Source organism: Microcebus murinus, chromosome 4 (genome assembly GCF_040939455.1).
Source record: "Microcebus murinus isolate Inina chromosome 4, M.murinus_Inina_mat1.0, whole genome shotgun sequence".
NCBI classification, from domain to species: domain Eukaryota; kingdom Metazoa; phylum Chordata; class Mammalia; order Primates; family Cheirogaleidae; genus Microcebus; species Microcebus murinus.
In genome coordinates this window covers 97,018,689-97,036,386 of record NC_134107.1, presented here as the reverse complement: position 1 = coordinate 97,036,386, position 17,698 = coordinate 97,018,689, and the positions used below count along the sequence as shown (strand labels likewise).

General features: G+C 39.6%; 1 protein-coding gene across 2 annotated transcripts in view; it reads right to left on the bottom strand.

Annotated features, from left to right (window-relative positions):
- UBE4A (ubiquitination factor E4A) overlaps window positions 1-13,491 on the bottom strand; it is a 39,784-nt gene extending 26,293 nt beyond the window's left edge. The window contains exons 1-6 of one of the 2 annotated variants that reach the window (XM_076002559.1): window positions 13,404-13,491; window positions 7,432-7,593; window positions 3,750-3,923; window positions 3,023-3,153; window positions 983-1,135; window positions 327-486 (exon numbers count right to left, since the gene is read on the bottom strand). In XM_076002559.1, coding sequence (XP_075858674.1) covers window positions 327-486; window positions 983-1,135; window positions 3,023-3,153; window positions 3,750-3,923; window positions 7,432-7,552 — 739 coding nt within the window. In that variant the 5' untranslated portion in view covers window positions 7,553-7,593; window positions 13,404-13,491. The remainder of the gene's footprint in view (window positions 1-326; window positions 487-982; window positions 1,136-3,022; window positions 3,154-3,749; window positions 3,924-7,431; window positions 7,594-13,403) is intronic. The other variant, XM_020286705.2, reaches the window with a different exon arrangement.
- Between the last annotated feature and the right edge of the window lie 4,207 nt (window positions 13,492-17,698).

Sequence of the window (17,698 nt, the reverse complement as noted above, 5' to 3'; positions counted from 1 at the left end):
GAGACTGAGGGGGAGAGGGGTCCCATTATGTTTCCCAAGCCAGAGTGCAATGGCTGTTCACAGGCATGATCACAGGGCGCTATAACCTCGAATTCCTGGGCTCAAGGGATCTTTTTGTCTCGGCCTCCTGAGTTGTTAGGACTAAGAGGCATGTGCCACTGTGCTCAGCTTAATTCTACTGATATTCAACCTCAAAGATGATGTGCTCTCTCTTCCTTAATTTGTACAAGAACCACAATGGCTCTGATACTTTCTAATGCAATTAGTGAAATTTCAAATTTGAAAATCAAAATGTAGAAGCACACAGATCTTGCTTATGTACTCACGGGCTCCTTGAATGGCTTCCAACATCAAATCTACCAGCTGCTCATGGATGTTTTGGTCAACATAGATCTCTGGGGTGAGGAGAACTGTTCGGGTATTGGATACAGTGAGATTCCTACACTGCACTGCAAAGGGTAGCAGGTTCTCTGGAACTTTGGTAATCTGCAAAGACCACGAAGAAGAGAGGTAAGAGCCTAGCTCTATAACCTGGAACAAGGGCAGACACAGTGAAATGAATGGAAGGATACTGGATACAGAAATAACACTCGTTTCTGTGGAATTCATGAGAGATTCATTCTTTGGCTTAAGGAATAACCTACCCGTTAAAATTCCAATCCTGGAAATGTCAGGCTTGGCGTACTCTAATATTTATATCTCAGTGGAAATGAATTTATGAGACCTTTTCTAAGGGTATGATTTATAAAGAGGTTGTGGAGAGAATACCAGGCACTGATTAACTGGTGAGAGGGGTGGACCCCAAGCCACAGAAAGGAGACTAAAGCTTTAGAAGACAAACTAATAGTGCCTTTGATATCTAGTTCCAAACATACTATAATGTATATAAATTGATATAAAATACACTGATACAACTCTGGCTTACATGCTAAAGTCATACCCAAGAGGACAATATAGTATTCAATGAGGATTATTCCTTTACCTCTTCCTTGGCTCTTTGGAAACAGGAGTAAAGGTAGCAAAAAATGTGTCTCTCCCCTGCATCTCGATCAGCAGAGAGATTTAACGTTGAAGAAGCAGTCATGTTAATCAAGTGATTGCCTGGATCTTGAAGTAATAAGCGTGCAAAGAGGGCCTATTAAGAAAAACAAACAAAAAAAAGCTAACCATTTCAAAATTAATCTTAGAACATTATAATACAAAAGGTAATTCTGACAGAGGTTATTGCAAGAATCACAGACTTGGATGTATAGTGAAGTGGGAAAAGGACCCAGTATCTTATTACTTTAGAAAATATTAGAAAATTATTGTATATATAAAGTTATCTGTAATCAAGCCAAGAGTCTAGCATAGCCCCAGCAAAGAGTACGCACTAAAGACTATTTGTCGAATGGTGCTGAGAATCAGTGATTAAACGTCTATGTGAAATCTACTATTTTGTGTGATTGCTGACTTCATTCACACTTTTTTTTTTGAGACAGAGTCTCACTTTGTTGCCCAGGCTAGAGTGAGTGCAGTGGCGTCAGCCTACCTCACAGCAACCTTCTGGGCTCAAGCCATCCTACTGCCTTAGCCTCCTGAGTAGCTGGGACTATAGGCATGTGCCACCACGCCCGGCTAATTTTTTTTTTTTTTTTTTTTTTTGAGACAGAGTCTCGCTTTGTTGCCTAGGCTAGAGTGAGTGCCGTGGTGTCAGCCTAGCTCACAGCAACCTCAAACTCCTGGGCTCAAGCAATCCTCCTGCCTCAGCCTCCCAAGTAGCTGGGACTACAGGCACGAACCACCATGCCCAGCTGATTTTTATATATATATATATTAGTTGGCCAATTAATTTCTTTCTATTTTTATGGTAGAGACGGGGTCTCGCTCAGGCTGGTTTTGAACTCCTGACCTTGAGCAATCCGCCTGCCTCGGCCTCCCAGAGTGCTAGGATTACAGGCGTGAGCCACCGCGCCCAGCCCGGCTAATTTTTTGTATATATATTTTTAGTTGGTCAATTAATTTCTTTCTATTTTAGTAGAGATGGGGTCTTGCTCAGGCTGATTTCGAACTCCTGACCTCGAGCAATCCACCCACCTCAGCCTCCCAGAGTGCTAGGATTACAGGTGTGAGCCACTCGCACTTAACAAACCACAAGTTGTCTTGTATCTTCCCCATCAAACTTATTCCTTTCCATAAGGTAAAATACACTCTTGATTTTGGAAAATGCTATGGTTTGAATATCTGTCCCTTACAAAGCTCATCTTGAAATTTGATCCCCAACGTGGTAGTGTGGCCTAGCGGGAGGTGTTTGGGTGGTAGGGGTGGATCTGTCATGGATGGCTTGGTGCTGTGCTTGCAGTAGTGAGCTCTCACTTGAGAGACTGGACTAATTCTCAAAGGAATTGATTAGATCCTTCCAGAGTGGGTTGTTACAAAGCCAGGATGCTCCTCAGGTTTTCCCCTCCTCACAGTGTCTGCTTCCCCTGTGACCTTCTTCACTATGTTGTGACATAGCATGAAAGTCCTTACCCAAAGCCAGGGCCATGCCCTTCAACTTCTCAGCCTGAAGAACCATGACCTAAATGAACCCCTTTTCTTTAAAATTACCATCTCAGGGATTCTTTTATAGCAAGATAATGGACTGAGACAGAAAGGATATGAAGAAGAAAAAGAGATGGGCCTTGCTCTCAAGAACTTAAGTATCTAACAGAGGAGATAAGACAGGTACATAAAAAAGCCACAACATGAGACAAAAAGTGACAACACCCATAAGAGATGCATAGAGAGATTACTTTAGGAACTCACAGAAGGGAATAATAACTCTTATCTGGCAAAGTTTTGTAAATAAGATGGCATTTTAACTGGTTCTTAGAGGATGGATAGATTTGGACATGTGGCCATAGTAGATGAGAAGATTTCAAAAGAGGACACTACAAACAATGTAAGAGATGGACTTAAGTGAAGCTGGAGAATGCTGAGCAGAGTTAAGCTGCGTGGTTAACTTCTGCTGAGGGCACATGTTAGGAACATAAAATGGTACCTGCTCAACATTGTTCATATCAAGCCAGTCTTGATCTTCCAGCTCCACTGCCATTTCTTCCAAATATACACATCGGCTGGGGATGCCATTCCCACTTTTCAAGCTTGGATCACCTGGGAAATGGTTTTCATCTGACAGGTTAAGGATAATGTTTCTGTCTTATACAGACAACTGATCTTGACAGCATTTCTCTTGAACTTCAGGTTTGACTTAGGCAATATAAGAATGATCCTGATACACAAAACAGCATCTAAAGATTTAAATCTTTGTTCCCCTCCCCGGCACAGAGAACTGGCTTTGTTATAAATCTAAAATCATGACACTGGAAGAGTAAATTGCACACATTAGTAATAACTTTGGGGTTTAACCACAGAGGGAAAAGACCTCTCATGGCTTCTATGGGAATATCTGGGTCACCTCTGAGAAGAAAAGGGTTTGGTTACCATTCCCATTTCCCTTTTAAGGTAGTAAAGGCAGGTAGCTATATGGTGCAGTCAGTACCAAAATGGGAAGGAAAGTTACATCTGTGTCTACTGTTTTTAGGTCACACCAAAAGCTTCACTGAAATATAAAACCTGTGTTCCAGGGAGTCCAGTGAGTGGGTTTGCATCTAATCATTAGACGTGACAGGTTTCTATTACGTCTAATGATTAGAACAAGTTTCTAGCCCAAGCTGAAGTAGGAAGAGTAGAATAAGGAATAGATTGGTTACAAGTCTATGACTTACTGTTGTCCAGAGTAATGAGGAAGATCCTTTGGATCATGTGATTGATGTTGAGTTGCTCACATATTTCCTGCTGTGACCGGAATGAGCGGCTAATTTCAGCCACAGAGTAATCAAATTCATCCAGGCTCTCTGATACACTATTATCTGAGTCATCTGGGCTAGCTGGAAGTTCATCTGCCAGAAAATGTAAACTGTTAAATGTTACATGCCTCTCTTTAAGACAGAACCAGTAGACTATCAAAAATGATGAATGTAAGCAAGAGGAGGATAATTTCAGATGTGAAATAAGTTAATCATCTAATTAGTGAACAAATCAAGTCAAGGAGTTAAGTATAGGTTTTGAAATCTCTGGCTACAGATTCTACCACATTTTATAAAGCAAAAGTTTTACTATTTCTACCCATAATTATACTTCACATTGCCAAAAATAGCAACATTATCTTCTCTACAGAATTTTAGTGAACAAAGAATTACCTAAGAGATCAAAGTATCTTTAATTATTTTAAATGTATGGCTTTTTTCTGATTTCAAGAAACCACATTTCTTTTTAATAATTCTAAACTATACAGGAAAATACAGTGTAGAAAGTTTCTCTTGAACCAATTCACTAAAGATAATCACTTAACTTAGCTGTGTTCCAGATTTTTTTCCTATTCTGGTGCTAATGTTCATTACTATAATCTTTAATTTTTTTGAAAAATGGGATTATATTATACACAGAACTTTTCTGTTTGCCTTTTAACCTAATCAGCACCAATACCTTTCTTGGTTAGGCTATTTTGAGGCCTACTTTATTCTTTTCTTTTCCTTCTTTTTAAGGTTTTTTTTTTTTTTTGAGACAGTGTCTCACTTTGTTGCCCAGGCTAGAGTGAGTGCCGTGGCGTGAGCCTAGCTCACAGCAACCTCAAACTCCTGGGCTCAAGCGATCCTCCTGCCTCAGCCTCCCGAGTTAGCTGGGACTACAGGCATGCGTCACCATGCCCGGCTAATTTTTTTTCCCTATATATATGTTAGTTGGCCAATTAATTTATTTCTATTTTTAGTAGAGGCAGGGTCTCACTCTTGCTCAGGCTGGTTTCAAACTCCTGACCTCGAGCAATCTGCTTACCTCGGCCTCCCAGAGAGCTAGGATTATAGGCATGAGCCACCACGCCCGGCCTCTTTTCCTTCTTTTTCACAGCTTGGACAATAGTTCATACCTCATTCTTCTCAATAGCTGTACTGGATTGCATCTTTTGTGGGCCCTGTGATTTTTGTAGCTACTTCTCAACTGATGAACAATAGGGTCGTTTTTAATTTTTCATGATTTTATTTTTTTTTTATTTCTTTTTTTTTTTTTTAGGCCATATGCTACAGCAGAATTTTCATGATTTTAAATACTGCTTTATAAAGCAACTTCAGAGTGTCTCTCAGAATGGCACTCATGCTGGATAAAAGTAGTGTTATTTATCAAAAGCCACACAGAAATCTATATCTGGTTTTCTCTGCCGACAGAATGGTTATTCTGAAAGTCTAGGAAAAAGGTTGGGCTTGGTGGCTCGCACCTGTAATCCTAGCACTCTGGGAGGCCAAGGCGGGTGGATCACTCAAGGTTAAGAGTTCCAAACCAGCCTGAGCAAGAACAAGACCCCGTCTATACTAAAAATAGAAACAAATTAATTGCACAACTAAAAGTGTATAGAAAAAATTAGCCAGGTATGGTGGCGCATGCTTGTAGTCCCAGCTACTTGGGAGGCTGAGGCAGGAGGATCACTTGAGCCCAAGAGTTTGAAGTTGCTGTCAGCTAGGCTACGCAATGGCACTCTAGCCTCAGCAACAAAGCGAGATTCCGTCTCAAATAAAAACAAAGAAACAGCCGGGCGTGGTGGCTCATGCCTGTAATACCTCACTAGCGCTCTGGGAGGACAAGGCAGGCGGATAGCTCAAGGTCAGGAGTTCAAAACCACTCTGAGCAAGAGCGAGACCACATCTCTACTATAAATAGAAAGAAATTAATTGGCCAACTAGTATATATAGAAAAAATTAGCCGGGCATTGTGGCGCATGCCTGTAGTCCCAGCCACTCGGGAGGCTGAGGCAGTAGGATTGCTTGAGTCCAGGAGTTTGAGGTTGCTGTGAGCTAGGCTGATGCCATGGCACTCACTCTAGCCTGGGCAACAAAGTGAGACTCTGTTTCAAAAAAAAAAAAAAAAAAGAAACAAACAAAAATGAAAGTTCAGGAAAAACTCTCAGAAGAGTTGCTTCAGTGTAGTGAGTTTAGTAAAAGTGAAGCTCAATATTGGAGGCCAAAAGTTTTGGCAGAATACTAATTGCTGGTGGCAAACAAGTTGGATCTGGTGGCATGATAAAACTCAGTGTAAACAAACTAGATGAAGAGGTGCCAAAATATTAACAGAAGGGCATGTGCCTGACTTGTCCCCTCTGCTTGGTGCCTGCAATGCTCCCAACTCTAGCCAGCATCTATCTGTTTACAGCCAGAAGGACAAGTGTTCTGTCACCCAGCTCCTATACTGTTAAGTTCTCCTCTGAACTCCTACAGTGATAGAAGCCAACAATCTTTTTAGTAAAATTTCCCTCAACCACATACTGATAAATTATACTTCCCATTCCTTATTTTTCATATTCTTCACTCATCTTTCTCTTCTACAATCTCCTAATTCAAGATTTCCTATTCTGAGCCCGTATAATAGAAATCTAGGAGAGATTTCAGAGACTCAAAATCATGTTAAAAAGTCAGCATTGCATTTATTTTTCCCTTGCTTCATCCATCACCTTGTCTACCACTCATCTGTCTTGCCTTTACTTCCTTTTTATTCAATCCTAATCAAAAAGCAAGGCCACAAATTCACTATGTATCTGAATGGATTTTTTTAAATAAACAAAACGAAGGAAAAATGTAAGCATTTCTCCTTTTCTCAAAAGAAAAACATTATTATTCCTTTTGGAGAGAGGAGAATGGGAGCAATTTCTGGTTTGAAAGATTGTGAATACCATCAGATGACTAATATATTTGAGAAACCTCACTCTAATTCTTCGAATCTATGTCTCCTGACAGAAGGAAGCTGGACTTAATCTTAAATTTGGTCCCAGGTAAGGAAAACCATGCTGCTGGCTAGTGAGGTATTATTCTGATTTTTTTTTCCATTAAGGCTAAAAATCTGATTGATTTGTGTAACAAATCTCTCCTAACAGCAGTAAGCTACAAAAGAGGCCTCCTAGTGGAACAGAAGCAGCACTTCACTTGAGAGGGCCTTTGAAGCACTAAGCTTAAGAACAAATCTCACTTGCCTACAGGTCAAAAAGTGTTTCTAATTCCTCCTTTTACATCTGGTTTCTATAGCTGCTTTCTACACCTATACCTACCACTTCAGTTTCCCATGTTAAAAAGATTTATTTAAATGGTTTTTACTAGGTTATTAAAAAAAAATAAAACAGCTTGACAGCTTTGGGATCACGACTGGCATCTGTTACTATGAAACCACCTGTTATCTGATCTTTTTTTTTTTTTTAAATACAAAAGGGAGGACAGGGGAGGGGAGGACCCCAAAATAAAAACCAACAAAAAAACCAACTTCTGCCCCCAAACTTACATTCCATTTGCAATTAAGGACTCAAAGGATACTTAATTTGGAAAGACCCCTTTCTAGGTCATCTTATCTGCTGTTACTGGCTCCTCCACTTACCAGATTGTTGCTTCAGCTGCTCTTTTTGGATTGCTGCAAACTGCTTGGCATCAGCCAGGGAGCCAAAAAGAGCAGCAAAGGGGTTACTTGAGATGTTGTTATTATTCTCCTGGTCTGTCATTTCACTTTAAGGTATCCTCCATCCAGACCTAGGGGGAGGGGCTATACAAAGGACAGGTATTAGACACAGAAGGGCAGATAACACAATAGCTGTAATATACCTGTAGTTGTTTCGTTTTCCATTTTCAAGTACAATACATTTAAAAAGGCTTTGGGTTAAGACTTTCCAATTTCTATCCCAAACCTCAAGACGTTTTTGGCAAAATGGTTACAAACCTATCAACTGGACACAGTGGACTGATTTGGGGACAGCTAAAACTAAAAAGCTTAAAATATGGGCCGGGCGTGGTGGCTCATGCCTGTAAAAAACAAAAGTTCAGCTGGAATGCATTTATCTGTTGACATGTTTCTTTTTTTTTTTTTTTTTTTTTTTTTTTTTTTTTTTTTGAGACAGAGTCTCGCTTTCTTGCCTAGGCTAGAGTGAGTGCCGTGGCGTCAGCCTAGCTCACAGCAACCTCAGACTCCTGGGCTCAGCGATCCTACTGCCTCAGCCTCCCGAGTAGCTGGGACTACAGGCACGAGCCACCATGCCCGGCTGATTTTTATATTATATATATTAGTTGGCCAATTAAATTCTTTCTATTTTTATGGTAGAGACGGGGTCTCACTCAGGCTGGTTTTGAACTCCTGACCTTGAGCAATCCGCCCGCCTCGGCCTCCCAGAGTGCTAGGATTACAGGCGTGAGCCACCGCGCCCGGCCGACATGTTTCTATCTGCTATATCTTTAAGAAACTATGCTAAGTAGGAAGAATTATTGAAGTTAAGGAGAGAACTCACTTACCAATTGTAACAACAAAAAATGTGACACTTAAAAATAATAAGACAAGAACTATAGATTTCCCATAAATCACTAAGCTGGCAGAGTAGTTCTCATTCACTGTGGGGAGGACAAGGTGGTATTTATTCAGATTTCTATGACTTAGGGTTGGTGCTAGAAATTCTTAGCTACATATAAACTAAATGAAAGCCTGTATCTTAGAGTTGGAAGGCAAATTAAGAACAGAACCATATCAGCTGTATGTTGTGGGTTTTCAATATCTATTAAGCAATCTATCTATTCATAGGATTAAAACTACTGATATTTCTTCCAGTAAAAACTAAATAGTCTTTGCTTAATTCTGTAACTTTCAATGTTTCTGATTTTTTAATACTGAAGAAACACAATTTCCAAATCTCAGGTCTACTGTGTAGTATGAAATAGATATATACCTCAAAGCTATTTAGTAGAGCTGACTGAGCCTGCATTTGCACTCTTCTCATTACACTTCCTCATTCAAGGCCAAGTGAACTCAGTGGCATAATGGAATAAAGCAGAGCTCCCTGAAAGGCCTTCTCCCCTTTCTGAAATGTTAAGGCCACAGCATAGAAACACAACTTTAAGGCCGGGCATGGTGGCTCACGCCTGTAATCCTAGCACTCTGGGGAGGTTGAGGTGGGTAGATCACTCAAGGTCAGGAGTTCTAAACCGGCCTGAGCAAGCGTGAGACCCTGTCCCTACTAAAAATAGAAATTAATTGGCCAACTAAAAATATATAGAGAGCCGGGCGCGGTGGCTCACGCCTGTAATCCTAGCACTCTGGGAGGCCGAGGCGGGCGGATTGCTCAAGGTCAGGAGTTCAAAACCAGCCTGAGTGAGACCCCGTCTCTACCATAAAAATAGAAAGAAATTAATTGGCCAACTAATATATATAATATAAAATCAGCCGGGCATGGTGGCTCGTGCCTGTAGTCCCAGCTACTCAGGAGGCTGAGGCAGGAGGATCGCTTGAGCTCAGGAGTTTGAGGTTGCTGTGAGCTAGGCTGACAACACAGCACTCCAGCCTGGGGAACAGAGTGAGACTCTGTCTCAAAAAAAAAAAAAAGGAAAGAAAATAAATACAACTTTAAAAATGGTGGGAAGAGACAAAGAGTATGAATATTCTGCTTATAAGGACGTTGAATTGTTACAAGGACAGAGGCCTTAGAAAGAGTGGGGGGATGGATATAAGGGAAGAAAAAAAAAAGAATATTTGGTCTACCTTTAGTTTACTGAGGGTAAGACTCCTTACAGATTCATGTTAACAAAAGCTAACACAAGTTGAAAAAGTTACCCTATTTACTGGAAGAAGAGAGATTATAACACTTCTTGACAATTCTGAGGCATCTCCACCAGTTGTTTCAGGCTCCTCTGCACATGGTTTTCTTCATAACAGCTAGTGGCTAATTAGCTGTAATGACTTAGGCAGACAGTCTAGTCTCCTCCCAGCATGGTGCAGAGCTTTAACGCTTTGAAGAATTGAACTGTTAGATGTTGCTCTATGTATTTTAATTTTTGGTATATTTTAATCAAGCTTAATAATGCCAAAAAAAGGAAAGATACCAAATTTAGTGTTGGAATTAATAACCATGAGAGGGTTTGAGAGGGCTTTCCCCCATGTTACCACCGCATAAGCATCATTATAGCTTCTAATTAATGTAGGGGCACTAAGAATTGTCTCATTGTTAGCTGACCACCATTCTACCTCCATCCTAAGATACCTTGAATTCCAGAGGTATGCAAAAGGTGTAGTGAGCTTTTGTTATTTTCTGTTTCCACAATATCATCCTCTTTTTTCAACATGATACCCCAATTTTTCCTTTGAGTATCCATTCCACTTAGCTCATAGGTTCGGAAGGGGTTGAACTCACCCACTAGCTCCAGGAATGGGCATGAGTCCAGCCTGGCTAAAAAGAATACAGCATTTTCTGGCCAAAGTGATAGATCCAGGAGTGGGCACAAGGCACTACGGAGGCCTAACAGAGTCAATGAATACTAGCTTCAGCGTGTGGCTGAATCTACAGAAAATTGAGCTTTTTTTCTGCTTAGGTTGCTAGGCTAGTAAGATATGAACCTAGAGTTGCTATCTTTATACAGTTTAGAAAAGGTTTAGCCTAAAAGTAAGCCAACATATAGAAAAACATAGTTGAGAGATGGAAAGAGAAAGTCTTCTGGACTTTTCAGTTATAAAAACCAATAAATTCTCCTAAATTTCATAAGCCAAGCAACTGAAAAGAATATAGATTACAAAGGACATAAGTCACCTGTACCCCATAAGCAAAAAGTAAGTTGAAAGCCAGGAATACAGGACATATGATATAGAAAGGCTCTTAAGATTATCAAGAGAAAGAATTTATTACCAAAAATGGCATTATTTCCTCCTTTCTCAATTCTATACTGTCACACTATATAAAGAAAGAAGCTAGCTTCCTATGACATTTATTTTTACTAGGGTTTTTAAACTTTTTACATTGTATTTCTAAGCAGATCTTCTACCTTGCTAGGCTGTATGCTCTTTGAGTACATGTTTCTTTCTGATTATTCTTTCTTCTGCGTCTGACATTATATATTACAATCATAAAATCCTAAATATTTATTGAATGACTCAATCTTACATGTAATTATTCATGAACTACTTGTAATCAATGGTATCACCCATAATCATACCTCAAGGTAAGGGCTTTACTACTTGTCTTGGGTTGCCTTGGAAGGTCAACCTAGTAGGCCAGATGCTGTGGCTCTTTGGTATCTCAGCATAGAATATAGAATGGAAATAAATCTCTGCTGTCATCTCTACTGGCTGTGAAAAACAAAAACATTTTCAACTACCTTTCACTAAGCTCATCTTTTTCAAATGTATTTCAAATCTGTGCACAAACTATTTTCATAGAAAACAGGCTAAAAGTATGTAGTCACAGAAAAGATTTAAAGGAAAAATGTGGGCCAGGAACGGTAGCTCATGCCTTTAATCCTAGTACTTTAGGAGGCCGAGGTGGATGGATCGTTTGAGCTCAGAAGTTTGAGACCAGCCTGAACAAGAGCAAGACCCTGTCTCTACTAAAAATAGAAAGAAATTAACTGGGCCGGGCGCGGTGGCTCACGCCTGTAATCCTAGCTCTCTGGGAGGCCGAGGCGGGCGGATTGCTTGAGGTCAGGAGTTCGAAACCAGCCTGAGCAAGAGCGAGACCCCGTCTCTACTATAAAATAGAAAGAAATTAATTGGCCAACTAATATATATACAAAAAATTAGCCGGGCATGGTGGCGAATGCCTGTAGTCCCAGCTACTCGGGAGGCTGAGGCAGGAGGATTGCTTGAGCCAGGAGTTTGAGGTTGCTATGAGCTAGGCTGACGCCATGGCACTCACTCTAGCCTGGGCAACAAAGCGAGACTCTGTCTCAAAAAAAAAAAAAAAAAAAGAAAGAAAGAAATTAACTGAACAATTAAAAATATACATAAAAAAATTAGCTGCGCATGGTGGCACATGCCTGTAGTCCCAGCTACTCAGGAGGCTGAGGCAGAAGGATTGCTTGAGCCCAGCAGTTTGAGGTTGCTGTGAGCTAGGCTGACACCATGGCATTCTAGCCCAGGCAAGAGTGAGACCCTGTCTTGGGGAAAAAAACACAAAAAAGAAAAGAAAAGAAAGGAAAAAGGAAGACTGATCATTTGACGAGAACTTCCGTGGAGATGCTAGTTTAGATTTGTTCAGTGGACTTACAAATGTAAATAAGAATACCCAGATATAACCCACTCTAAAAGAAAGGTCTGATAAAATGGAAACTTGATATTTTGTTTGTTTTAGTATTCAACAATGTCATTGGGGATTTATAATCTCCTATTTTCAACTGTCATACAGAGATACAACATTATCATTTTGTCAGCCTTTGAGATGGTACAATCACCAACCCTTAGAAGCTTTTTGAATATGTCCTCCCTGAAAACAATTTTCACTCTGGTGTACCTGCTGCAAGAATCTACAATAGCCATGCTACAAAATTCTCTCCTCCTCCCTTGATTTAAGCTTTTATTTATAAACAGTACTGCTAATCCTTTAAGGGCCATTGTTGGCTCTCGTGAGCACACAAAAGTTTTAACATCAGACTTGGTACAGTTTTTAAGAAGAAATATCTGCAACACAATATCATAAAACTGGGAATGTTAAAATCAAGTTCTATTAAATCACACTCTGTCCTGGTGAGCAATACATACATCAAACAAAAACAGGAATTAAACAAATGTTTTCATTGCCATATGTTTCACCCAATACTTTGGGGCCATGTTAATGTGGCAATGAATTCCTTCAACACATCTATTTGCGAACTAGAAGGATCTCATCAAATAAAAAAGCAGACAGCATTAATTCTGGGTTCCCATTTTATCTTAGGTGGGCTCCCACGTGGTGCCAAAACATTCAATAGCAGTGAAACTAAACACATCCTTGCTTTCAGAGTCAAAAACATCTCAGAGGGAAGACTCATCAAATATTAGCCCTCTGAACTGTGGTCACTCAATTTTAGAAGTATCTTCGAAACCCTAGGAAAAATGGGGCAGAGTGCCAGGAAAGTTATGAGTGGTGAATATGGGTCACGTGCCTTAAGAAATGTCAACACTTTGACATATGCATTCAACTGGATTACTACGAATCGTGATTAATTTTATCTTCTTGGCATCTAGCTATTTGTCGACTACTCCTAATATTTTAGCCTTCCATGTTCCATAAGGGATTCGCAGGAAGGAGGAGACCCACCCGCCAGGCATACGTTCTAGAGAAAGGAAGTCAAAAGATAACGCAAGGACAGTATTCCGGCCTTTGCCAGGAGGGGCTTGGCAAAGTGGGGGAGAGAAATGTACAGAGACACCAGAAGCTGGGGCATTGTAAGGGGTTCCAAATCGGACAGGGTCAAAGTTCATGAAGGAAAGGGTCCCTGGTCAAGAAAGCACAGGAGAAATAATTTGGAGGAGGTAAGAGTGCAGACGCCCGGACTGGCATTGGACTAGGGGAAATATCCCACTGCAGATTCAAAGACCCCCTCCCCTCAAGCTGTTTCCTCTCTTACCAGAGCCTAAAGGGCCAGCAGCGACGACACGACAAAGTCTCAGTGGCCGAAAGGTTCCCACTTCCGACTCAGCACTGCAACCGGAGCTTACGTCATCACCAAGCACCCAAGCTTGTGGAAGCTAATCCCCGCGCCGGAAGCAGGGTGTGTCGGCTGGAGCTTGCCACTGGCGCGCAAACGTTCCCGCGGCGCATGCGCCAGTTTACTTGCAGCATGCTGGGGGCGGGGCAGAGGTGGCCGGAAGTGGCCTTGGGATCGGATTTGGGGGCAGTGGTGAAGTCGACTTCATCGTTAGGTTTGGAACTTAGTGGAACGTAAAGCTGAGTGTTGGAAACCTGTGTGTCGGAGTGTGGAGGGTAGATACAACATTTTGATTCCTGGCTCTGCTCACAACTTCTGTGGGCTTATGCTTTCTGTTTTTCCCGGCAATCTTATACCTTTTTTTTTATTATTATTATTATTCTTGAAAAACAGGAGGTTTCTTCAGAGAATCTTATACCTTTTTGAAGCAGCTTCTGTTAACTCTTCGTAGATTATTATTATTATTATTATTATTATTGAGACAGAGTCTCGCTTTGTTGCCCAGGTTAGAGTGAGTGCCGTGGCGTCAGCCTAGCTCACAGCAACCTCAAACTCCTGGGCTCAAGTGATCCTTCTGCCTCAGCCTCCCAAGTAGCTGGGACTACAGGCATGCGCCACCATGCCCAGCTAATTTTTTGTATATATATTAGTTGGCCAATTAATTTCTTTCTATTTATAGTAGAGACGGGGTCTCGCTCTTGCTCAGGCTGGTTTTGAACTCCTGACCTCGAGCAATCTGGCTGCCTCGGCCTCCCAGAGTGCTAGGATTACAGGTGTGAGCCACCATGCCCTGCTTCATAGATTATTATTATCTAAGAAGCAATCACAGCAGTAACAATGACGAAAAGTTTTGAGAATGTATTAGGTGCAGGGCAATGTGGATCTTGGATTGGATTTCAATTTTCTTATCTGTAAAGTGGAGATAGTATACATCCTACAAGGTTGTTTTGAGGTATACAAAAGTAATAGAAGCAGCATATTTTCCAATAGTTAAGAACACTGAGCAAGTGAAAAGACAATTCACAGAATGAGAGAAAATATTTGTAAATCATCTCTCTGATAAAGGATTACTGTCCAGAATATACAAAGAACTCTCACAACTTAACAACAAAACCCCCAAATAATTCAATTCAAAAAAGGGCAATGGAGTTGAACATATATTTCTCCAAAACAAAAAACAGTCATTCCCTCAGTATCCCTGGGGTATTTGCTCCAGAATCCCCTTGGATACCAAAATCCACACGTTTGAGTCATTAATATAAAATGGTGTAGTAGTTGCATATAACCAACACACATCCTCCTGTATACTTTAAATCAGCTCTAGATTACTTGTAATGCCTGATTCAATGTGAATTGTTGTATTGTTTAGGGAATAATGACAATAAAAAAGGCTGTATGTGTTTAGTATAGATGCAGTTTTTTTCCAAATATTTTTCGACCCATGGTTGGTTGAATCCACAAATGCAGAAGGCCAACTGTACACACAAATGGCCAATAAACACAAGAAAGGTTGCTCAATGTCACTAGTCATTAGAGAAATGAAAATCAAATCATAGTAAGTCACCACCTCACACCTAGGATAGCTATTATCAAAAAAAGGAAAAGTAATTGTTGGTGAGGATGTGGGCAAATTGGAACCCTTATTCATTGCTGATAAAAATGTAAAACAGGCTGGGCGTGGTGGCTCACGCCTGTAATCCTAGCACTCTGGGAGGCCGAGGCGGGCCGGGCAGATTGCTCAAGGTCAGGAGTTTGAAACCAGCCAGAGCAAGAGCGAGACCTCGTCTCTACTATAAATAAAAAAGAAATTAATTGGCCAACTAATATACATAGAAAAAATTAGCCAGGCATGGTGGCACATGCCTGTAGTCCCAGCTACTCGGGAGGCTGAAGCAGGAGGATCACTTGAGCCCAGGAGTTTGAGGTTGCTGTGAGCTATGCTGACGCCATGGCACTCACTCTAGCCTGGCAACAAAGTGAGACTCTGTCTCAAAAAAAAAAAAAAAAAAAAAAGTAAAACTGTGCAGACTTTTTGGAAAAACAGTTTGGCAGTTCCTCAAAAAGTTCAGTGTGGTACAAAACCATAAGATCCAGCAATTCCACTTTGAGATAGATGCCCATGAGAACTGAAAGCAAGAACTCAAACAGATATTTGTATAACTATGTTCATAGCAGCATTATTCATAATAGCCAAAAGGTAGAAACAACCCAGAATGTCCATCAAAATGGATAAAATATGGTATACAGATACAGCCTTAACAAGGCTGTATGAAATTCTGATACTTGCTACAATGTGGATGAACCTTGAAAACATGCTAAGTGAAATAAGCCAGATACAAAGGGACAAATACAGTACAATTCTACTTATATGTGGTGCCTAGAATAGGCAATTTCCTAGTAACAGAAAGTGTAATAGATATTACCAGAGGTTTGGAGGAGAGGGGGATGAGGAGTTATTGTTTAATGGGTTTAGAGTTTCTGTTTAGGATGATGAAAAAGTTCTGGAAATGGACAGTGGTGGTGGCTATACAACAGTGCAAATGTACTTAATGCTACTGAATAGTACACTTAAAATGATTAAAATGGTAAATTTTATGTTTTTTACATTTTTTTTTTCTTTTTTTTATTTATTTTTTTTTTTAAAGCCAGTCAAATTTAGTGTTTTTTACATTTTAACACACACACACGCAAACACAAGCACTGTGCTGTCTTTGAATGTCTGCCTATCACTGTTCTAGTTGCTTAAGATACCATAGGGAAAAAAATATAAGTCTTTCCCTTTCTGGGACTTACAATCTGGTGAGAGTGAAGTGGTAACTCTGCATTTAAAATGAATAGAAACAAGATCAACCATTTAATAAATATTTGTGGAATAACTTGGTAGATAAAAGTTGGTCAATATGTTAGGCTTTACTACTAAAATTAATTCAAGATGGGCCAAAGTTTTAAATGTATAAAATGAAACCATAAAAAATGCTAGAGGAATGCATGGGAGAACTTTTCAAAAAGAATAATCTTAATTGGAGGAAGACCTTTCTAAATATGAAACATAACCTAGAGGCCATAAAAAGATCAGTGAATTCTACTACATGCAAATATTTGTAAAATGTGCATAAAAAACCAACCTCAAACAAAGTAAAAGAAAACCACACATAATAAAATCAGAAAAATACTTGCAACTAATATCACAAAAGGTCTTATTTCTCAAATATGTAAGGGGCTGGTGCAGGTCAATAAGAAAAAAACTAAAAATGTGAGCCTATATTTCATGAAAAGAAAAAAAAATGGTTCACTATAATTTTTAATAAGAAAAATTGTAAATTTAAACTACAGTGAGATGCCATTCAGATTGGCATAGTTCAAAAGAGTTTAATAATACACTGATGGAACATGTATGACTGACAGGCACTTTTAAAAAATTTTTTTATTTATTTTTATTTTATTTCCAGAAAGGCACTTTTGTTTATTGTCATTGGTACTATATATTGATACAACTTCTTTGAAGTGCTATTTGGCAATATTTAATAAAATTACAAGCACAAATACAAGTACAAATACAAGTGCTTAACAATTCGATTTATTTATATTTGTTACAAATAGTCTTATGCATGTTCAGAATGACATTTGTTGTTAGAGCTAAAACTATAGAACTCAAAAAACTATAAAAAGGAAACATAGTAGAAAATCTTTGTGACTGTGGGTTTGGCAAAGATTTCTTACACATGACACCAAAAGCACGATATATAAAGAAAAAATGGTTAAATGTACTTCATCAAAATTCAAAACTTTTGTGCTTTAAAAGATACCATTAAGAAAGTGAAAACACAAACAATAGACTGGTAAAAAATATTTTCAAATCATATATCTGATAAAGGACTTGTATGCAAAATATATAAAGAATTCTTGCCATTCAGTAGTAAGAAGACAACCCACTTAAAAAATAGACAAAATATTTGAATAGATATTTCACTAAAGGTATATGAATGGTTAATAAACACACAAAACATCACAAGTCATTAGGGAAATGCAAATAAGATCACAATAAAATACTACAGGCCGGATGCGGTGGCTCACGCCTATAATCCTAGCACTCTGGGAGACTGAGGCGGGCGGATTGCTCGAGGCCAGGAGTTCAAAACCAACCTGAGCAAGATCGAGACGCTGTCTCTACTATAAGTAGAAAGAAATTAATTGGCCAATTAATATATATAGAA